This window comes from Siphateles boraxobius, unplaced genomic scaffold (genome assembly GCF_051911475.1).
Source record: "Siphateles boraxobius isolate OS27281-9 unplaced genomic scaffold, OSU_SipBor_1 8, whole genome shotgun sequence".
NCBI classification, from domain to species: Eukaryota; Metazoa; Chordata; class Actinopteri; order Cypriniformes; family Leuciscidae; genus Siphateles; species Siphateles boraxobius.
In genome coordinates, this window is record NW_027509208.1 from 9321698 (window position 1) to 9330709 (window position 9012).

General features: G+C 37.9%; 1 protein-coding gene across 1 annotated transcript in view; it reads right to left on the bottom strand.

The window, feature by feature from the left end:
- Positions 1 to 809, bottom strand: part of syne1a (spectrin repeat containing, nuclear envelope 1a) — a 119433-nt gene extending 118624 nt beyond the window's left edge. Inside the window, exon 1 of the mRNA XM_077221161.1 lies at positions 683 to 809. Within this exon, the coding sequence (XP_077077276.1) occupies positions 683 to 788 (106 nt within the window). The 5' untranslated portion in view covers positions 789 to 809. The remainder of the gene's footprint in view (positions 1 to 682) is intronic.
- Between the last annotated feature and the right edge of the window lie 8203 nt (positions 810 to 9012).

Genomic DNA, 9012 nt, shown 5'->3' on the forward strand with positions numbered 1-9012 from the left:
TTGATGAGAAGATGAGTGTGATAGATGGCATTGGCAATAGATTTGGAGCTGCATTGGTGTGTATTACAGTGTGTATGAGTGCAAGTGTGTTCCCAGCCCACCATCATAAGGACAGGGTGACTTTGAGCGGGAAACACAGATGCAAACTCACTGTATAACTCATACACCCACAAAATGTCTCCATTGTACCTATAATTTTAACCAGGTGTCGTTTTTCTTCTAATTTCTAATTAAATCTCCAAAATAACCACCAGGATTAATCAACACTTTCTCGACTGTCTTTCCCGCGCAGTCAGAAATGATCCACACTGCATCCAAGAACCTGCTGAGCTGTTTTGAACATTTTCTACATGTGTGCAAAGGATGTCCTACAGATGACCCTGTTATTCCCAAAAATACCTCCAACTCGACAACACAACATTAACATGTGTACACTGTTAAAAAGACAAGAAAATACCATTTCAGTCTATCTACTTAAAATTTTCAAGTTTAATTCACTGTGTTGCCATTTCTTTTTTCGGCATAATTTTTCTACATTGTATAGATGCACAAAAAAAAAAACAGGTTAAATATGCAGATCTGACAAAGTATTGTACACCTATAAACACCTGTAAATTACTTACAAGTGCATGTATATCATTGAAACCAGATGCATTTATAAACAAGCAAGGTAATCTCTTACCCCGCAGGTGTTGATAAACCCCTGGCACTAAATTGAGGGATGTGCCAGACTTCTTTTTGGCAGCTACATCCTCCCATCGTCTAGCCACTTTGCCCTTGACTTCCATTCCCACAGTGCCTCTGTGATCTTAAGTCCATGAACAACAGATTCACCTGTGACTGTCAGAGGTCTAGCACAGGGTCAACTACTCTCAACCACCCTCTTATGGAGCTTTTGCTGTTCTCTTCCTAAATATTCTGATCCGTTGCTTGTCGTTGCAGATGAAAGCCTTCATGCACCTCTTTTTAGGTTCTCTACTTCCTTCTCACCATCCAACGCAAGTAATCATAGTGGAAATGTCCTGTCCATGTCCTTCCTATGTAACAAAAAAAGAGTGTGAATATGTGCATGTGTGTAGCACCGGTCTCAGCATCTCTATCTTTACACTCTCTGCAGGAACAATTCCCCTTGTGCCTCCAACCAATCGTTTGTATGGGAATGTGTGATGTCATCACACATCTGAGCGTATGAGGGGAGGGGGAGTGGTGTGCGTATATGTGTTGTGAGTCATATAGCCTGCAAAGCACACTCTTTAAAGACTGGACTAGGCAGGACGTGCTCGGCACTGAAATTCCCTGAGATCAGCTGAACTCTCTCTCTCTCCTCCCACAAAATGTATTGGATTCTGCGGTTCAGGAAAAGCCGCCTGCCTGAGCTGATTAACTTTGCCTGAAAACACTGCTCGATCTGATTTACCACTCCCAGTGGCTTTATAAACCTCCTAGAACAGTCTAACAAAACAAACAGCCCTACACTGCTAGAGCATTATTGAGATGTGATGGGGCCTTTTAGGATTCAATGTACTATTAGAATAAATGATAATTATAGAATGCAGTCCAGGCTTAAGATGCATAAAATAAATATTTTATACACTAGAAGAATAGCGAAAGTTAACACCACACCAATGTTGCACGTTTTTGAAAATGAAGATATGAGAAAATTAAAAGCCGGGGGAGAATGATAATCTTTAAAATTATGATAGTTTCATTAATCATGGGTATAATTTTCTCTTTTATTCGTCTCCTCCCAAAGGGTTTTTAATGATGGAAGTCATTAATATTAAATGGCCTCTGTCATATGCTATCAGTCTCCAGTTATCTTCACTTCTCTTCTCAATCTGTCTTGCAATATCTTTAATGAAAATCTCTGACAGGTATGCGCATGCATGTATTTATTTAAGAGTGCTTATGAGACAAAGAGAAAGAGTTGCATTTAAGATGTTATGTGTGGTGAAGGGACACTACAAGAAAGCTAACACAATAGCGTATTTTTATAGTTATAGTGGCTAATGTTCTCTAATGACAGATGATTTGACATAATCTGACAAGACAACAATGCTTTGCTGTGGACGTGACTAGTCTCTGTCCATGGTCCTGAACTGAATTGCATAGTGCATTGACCAAAAACATCATCAAAACTAAAGAAAAGAAGCCTTGAAAAAAACAATGACTTATTGTAATACCATAAAACTAAGAATAAAATATATGTATCCATTTTTTGTCAGATCTGAATCAACACTGAACTGACTTCAGCTGAACAACAGCCAAAATGGTGCCAAAAAGCTGCTTTGAAATAATATGTATAATATAAAGCGCTATATAAATAAAGGTGACTTGATCTATATTTACTGTCTATACAGGCGAGTCAGTTAGTTTTGTATATATATTATAATATGGAGGTGATACTGTAAGAGCACCTTTAGGCTAATGAAAAAATCCACATGAGAAAGACAAAAGAAAAAAAGACAGCATTTCGGGAAAGCCTTCATTCTCAACATGGGAGTTACTAAAAGAAGGTTGTATAAAGGCTGGGGGCTATTCTGGCCTAGAGATCTGCAGAGGTTAGAGTACAAACATGCTGGGTTAGTGTGCCTTATACCTAAGGCTATCAACTAATCTCAAGGGTCTCACTGTCTAGTGCTCAAAAAAAGGCAGTACTCACTTACAGAAGAAAGAAAGAAAGAAAGAAAGAAAGAAAGAAAGAAAGAAAGAAAGAAAGAAAGAAAGAAAGAAAGAAAGAAAGAAAGAAAGAAAGAAAGAAAGAAAGAAAGAAAGAAAGAAAGAAAGAAAGAAAGAAAGAAAGAAAGAACACCACCTTGTGGTAAACTCAAGAACTAATATACATTGATAGATGAAGTGGTGCAGCCTCACTAAATTGTAAATTTAACACTAGTAATCGCTACCTGCTGATTTCCCAAGAGACGTTTTATTTGATGCTTGCCAATTCATTATTTTTGTATTTTTATTTATGAATGTACACATAATAATCAACTAAAAAAACTTGTGCCTCAAGGATTGTTAAAAATACATTTCAAAATTTAAACGGAATTCTAATATTAACTTAAATTTAAAGAAATTCAATGTTCCTCAAGACAAAGAAAGGAAAGTTTGTCAAGATAAACTTGAATGAAACTGAATGACAGCTTGACAAAGCCTTGTTTGAAAGTTTAAACATAATTTGGAGGCTTTATATGTCATGCAGACAGATATTGAATTTGTCATTATTTTATATATTAGATTTAATAAATTAACTTTAATTTATGGACATTTTTAGAACATGCTGAATTTCTGTAAATTCCACTTTCAGTATTTTGTGAATTCCATTTAAATTTAAAAACCTATGAATTAAGAGGGAGACCTTGTCACTTAGAATGCAATGTTTTATGGGGACGCTCAATATACAATGTACAAACTGTATATTTTATCCCCTAACCCTCATATAAACCTACCAATTACAATTACTAAAAATTTCTGCATTTTTACATTTAAAAAAAAAAACATCACTTAGAATGAAGCTGCTTTTCTTGTGGGAACCAAAAATAATGCCCACCGGACAAGGGTTTTGCAAGGGTATGCTTCAAAATATGCTTGTGTAGATCTCCATTTGACTAGAATTACCTATTTTTAATCATGCAAAACTGAGAAAAGTAATTATAACTAAATCAACAACTAGGCTTCCCCTAGCCCTAAGGTGTTCTATTCCTTCACATAGGCTAAAGTGAATAAAGACACTCTTTTCCATTATTGCTAAATTCCTTCATCACTATAGCAACAACTCTTTCTACACATACACCATTATTTATATCTCTGACCAGAGTGTGGCTGTTAGCACTTTACCCTCACTGATAACGGAAGCCTTGAGCACTTTTCCATTCACACAAGTGAATCCTTCAAATGGGACTAATTCTGCATCAGCACCAATCCATAATGCTGCCAAATTACCATTACTAATTACATTCCAAAGACACAAATGATTTTATGAATAACTCAAGATGATTACAACAATGGTATCTTCCTCCTGTGGTTTCAGAAGATTTATGCTCTTAACAGGACAGATGTGTACACAATACACCTCCAATTTGGACAGTGTCTAGACATATTCAGAAAAAAGTCAATCACTTAATCATATCTTTGCAGTTTTAGTTTATTTTGGGTTCGAATGTATTTATATATTTGTTTGAACATTTATTTTAATATAGATTTTAATTTATTGTATTTTTATGTTAGATCAAGTGCTTTTAACCTGACAGCACAACAATAAATTAAAAACAAATACGAAAAAATAAACTAAATAAAGTTACAAAAAACGTAAAAAAAGAAAGAAAGAAAGAAATACGAAAGAACAGACAGACATACAGAGATATACAGAGACAGACAGAGAGACAGAAAAAAGGAGCATACAGACAGAAAAAAAGACAGAAAGACAGACAGAAAGAAAAAAGAAAGAAAGTTATACAAAAAATACAAAAGAACAGACAGACATAAAGAGAGACATAAAGAGAGACAGACAGAAAGAAAGAAAGAAAAAAAGAAAGAGCAGGCAGACAGACAGACAGACAGACAGACAGACAGACAGACAGACAGACAGACAGACAGACAGACAGACAGACAGACAGACAGACAGACAGAAAGAAAGAAAGAAAGAAAGAAAGAAAGAAAGAAAGAAAGAAAGAAAGAAAGAAAGAAAGAAGACAGGATAGAGTGAGCACTAGCTCTCAGCAGATATCAATCATGCTATCTGAGTGTTAAAAGATCTCCTGTTGGCTTGTGTAATGAAATGATGTTGTGGTCAGGACCAGGGCAGAAGTAGGTCAGACAGGCTAAGCTTTTCATCCACTTTGAGAAATTCTGAACCATGCCTACATAATACTCACATAATGTGAAAGAAGAGAATCACTGTATCTTATTGTACAAGGTCTGCTATTGTACTAATAAGTCGTAGACGCACTGATTAAGTATAGTGGCTCAGGACTTGCATTCCTGGGTTATCAAAAGAGCCAACGTTCTGTCCTAGACTTCACTGAAGAAATCAAAGGTGCACTCACATGGCAAAAATCAGGCAATAATGCAGATCTTATCTACTTCAGAAGGTGAACTGATGCCTAACTGACCTTCAGTATTTGACACAGCTTGCTAGAGGCAAGTAAAAGATAGCCTAAAGTAAAGGTCAACCTGCTGTTGAAAGATAAGACAGTAATGTATTATGAGGATTCTTGCTCTGTCTGCAGGCCATTGTAAGTGTCACAGCTGTTTCTGCTGACTAAATGGGAGTTAAACATAATCTAACAACAGTTAATGTGTGTGTCGGTCACACAAGAGCCAATTCAATATCACTGTCACTGTCAATCAATCAGTCCCTTGTCTCATTACGGCAATAGTCCGGCAATAGTCCATTCCTATTGAAACAGGAAAACAGGCTGGGAAATGTCAAAAGGGAAATGACCATTCATTTAATGGTTTGGGGTTGTAAGATTTTTTTGGTTTTAAATGACTGTTTTCTATTCTCATATTTTTTTTAATGTAATTTATTCCTGTGATGGCAAAGCTGAATTTTCAGCATCATTACTCCAGTCTTCAGTGTCACATGATTCTACACAAACCATTCTAATATGCTGATTTGGTGCTCAAGAATTGTCAATATTGAAAACATTCGAAAATATTCTTGCAGATTTTTTTTGTTGTGATTTTCAGAATTCTTTGAGGAAAAGAAAGTTCAAAAGAACAGTATTTATTTGAAATAGAAATATTTCCTAAAAGTATAAATGTATTTACTGTCACTTTTGAACAACTGAATGTGTTCTAGCTCAATAAAAGTATAACTTTCTTTCAAAATAATAAAAAAAACCTTTGAATGGCAGTCTGCACATCAAGTGCTTTGGACAGATATTTTGAGATATTTTGTCTGTTGTAGCCTACTACTGAAACACACACACACACACTTCCCTTTGAAATGACTGGATCAGGTCACCTCACTTTACCCTGTTCTCAAACAGATATTAATGCACACTTGACCATAAGAGGCTTCCAGTAAGGCTTTCTTTCATTTAGCAAATCAGAGATCATGTCTAATAGACACTCCCCCTGTATTGTGTGGGTGCCGCCCCAGTGATTGTGATCCATCACTTTGACTGACAGTGAGTCAAGATTACAATGTCATGAGTAACAACAGCTTCCTGTGACCCCAGGAAAAGACACGTGTGGGACCTAAAAGCCTGAAAATCTCGATATATCATTCACGTAATTGTTTAAAAAAAGGCCATATTCTTAACTTGTGTTAATGTGCTTTACACACAAAAATGACCACTTTCCTTAAAGCTACAGTCCACTTTCATTGCGATTGCATGGAAAATAGCGACTAGTTCAATCCTCAAAATTTATCCTTTTGTGTACATTTCACAGAAGAAAGAAAGTCATAGGGTTTTGGAATGTAAATAATGACAGAATTTAAATTTTTGGGTGAACTATCCCTTTAATTTTATTGCACACTGCAACGGTTTTGTTCTTTTTACTGACCTACACTACCTTGTTTTGTGTTTGCACCTCTATTGTATTACGTCTTTGTGCAGCTCAGGGCTGAAAGAGACTGCTGAGTCTGTATGGAGGAATGGGGAGAGCGAGAGATGAGGGAGACACTGATGGAGGAGGACCACATCCACAGGAGCTCACAGCTCCAAATCGTTCAAGGTGACCGTCTGTACTCGTGTTGGTCAGTAGAGAATGGCCCGTTCTCTGCCATATCTGGCACATCATTACACAGTTATTGTGGCAGAGTGCCAGAACTGACCCATTTCTCTCCCTCTCTCAGTCCTGCTCTATTTCTGTGTGGCATTGTGCCAGTATTGCTGTAAGTGGCCTTAAATTGAGAGAGAGCTGGCTGGACAGGATGACTTCTATGTGCCTCTTTATGTCTTTCTTTGTGCATGTGGAGAATGCAATATTTTAAAAACATAATATTGTCATTTACACACACTCATGCTATTCCTTGTATGATTTTCTTCTGTGGAACACAAAAGGAGAAATTTAGAAGAATGTGCTGGTCGCTGTTTTCCACTCACTTAATAAAAAAAGCACTATAATAAAAACTAATCAGCAGTTCATAACTTGTATACTGTATTTTAAGTCTCCTTAAGTCTTACAATAACTTTGTGTAACAAACGAACAGAAGTGTGACCAGGTCATTAGCTATGTTTACATGGACACTTTTTGTTTCAATCAGAATGAAATCATTCAGCATGGGCTCATTGGGAGACAATGAGCCCATGCTGGTTTTGTGTATCAAGCAGTAAAAACAATTTTTAAAAACAATTTTACGGTTTTGGTTTTTAATCAGATAAAGTGTTTACATCATCTATCGAAAGGATTAGAAAAGGTTTAAAACACCCCTTACAATCCGAATGAAATTCCAATTTGCGTGGTGGTTACATGTGACTTTTTTTTATTCCGACTGTGCTACTAGAATGATTACAAACTGATTATTAGAGTATATGTAAACGCAGCTATTGAGTCAGTGTGTTTATTAAAAAGCAAATCAATCCAAATAATTTAGACCAATTTTTAAAAACTGGAAGGAAGTAGGGAGGGAGGGAGGAATGAGGGAGGGGGGGAGGAAGGAGGGAGGGAGGGAATGGAGGAAGGAGGGAGGGAGGGAAGTAGGGATGGAGGGAAGGAAGGAAGGAAGGGAGGGAAGGAAGGGAGGAGGGAGGGAGGGAAGGAAGGGAGGAGGGAGGGAGGGAAGGGAGGAGGGAGGGAGGGAGGGAAGGAAGGGAAGGATGGAAGGAAGGAGTGAAAGATGGATAGAAGTAAGGAAGGAAGGAAGGAGGGAGGGAAGGAAGGACTGATGGATGGATAGAAGTAAGGAAGGAACGAAGGAGTGAGGGAAGGAAGGAAGGAGGAGGGAAGGATGGATGGAAGGAAGGAAGGAGTGAAGGTTGGACGGAAGTAAGGAAGGAAGGAAGGAAGGAGGGAGGGAAGGAAGTAAGGAGGAAAAGAAGGAGTGATGGATGTATAGTAGTAAGTATGGAAGGAAGGAAGGAAGTAGGGAGGGAGGGAAGAAGGGATGGAGGGAGGGAAGGAAGGAAGGAGTGAAGGATGGATAGAAGTAAGGAAGAAAAGAAGGAGGGAGGGAAGGAAGGAGTGATGGATGGATAGAAGTAAGGAAGGAATGAGGGAAGGAAGGAAGTAGGGAGGGAGGGAATTAAAGAAGTAGGGATGGAGGGAAGGAAGGAAGGAAGGAAGGAGGAAGGAGGAAGGAAGGGAAGGAATGAGGGAAGGAAGGAGGGAGGGAGGGAAATGGGAAGGAAGAAGGAAGGGAGGGAGGGAGGGAGGGAAGAAGGAAGGGAGGGAGGGAGGGAGGGAGGGAAGAAGGAAGGGAGGGAGGGAGGAAGGAGGGAGGTGTAACAGTTTTTTGTGTAGGCCTTTCCTTTAAATAATATGCAAACACACCTGACTACTTTTGCATTTACCAATACTCACACAGATTTACATACACACAAACATGCAAAAAAGGAAATAATTACAGTACCACCTCTAGAGAGAATAAGACTGAACTTTGATTTTTGAAACATCTGCATTTCCGATGTTAAGACATACAATAACTATTAAGGAGATATACTGCCCCTGGTGGTCAGTACGTGGGTAGATAAATTAAATGTATTTTTTAATAGATTTGATGGTGGGTCTAATGATTTTGAAAATTCCTCGCTAGGTAGAATACCACAGAGATCTTCAACACATCCACCTTTAGCTTTAAGCTCATCCTTTTCTCCCACTTGTATGTTCCTTGTTTTTCTATGTCAGTTGAACAACAAGAAGTGGGTTAAGGACAATTAAGATGAAGAAATCTCCAGGTCCTGATGATATTAATCCTAGAGTCCTTAAGGCCTGTGCTGATCAGATCTGTGGGGTGGTAATTTGAGTTTGCGTTTTAAGGAAGACATCATGTGTAGTACCCGTACCTAAGTTAACAAATCCCATGGAGTTCTCACACTATAGGCTATTGCTTTAACAGCACTG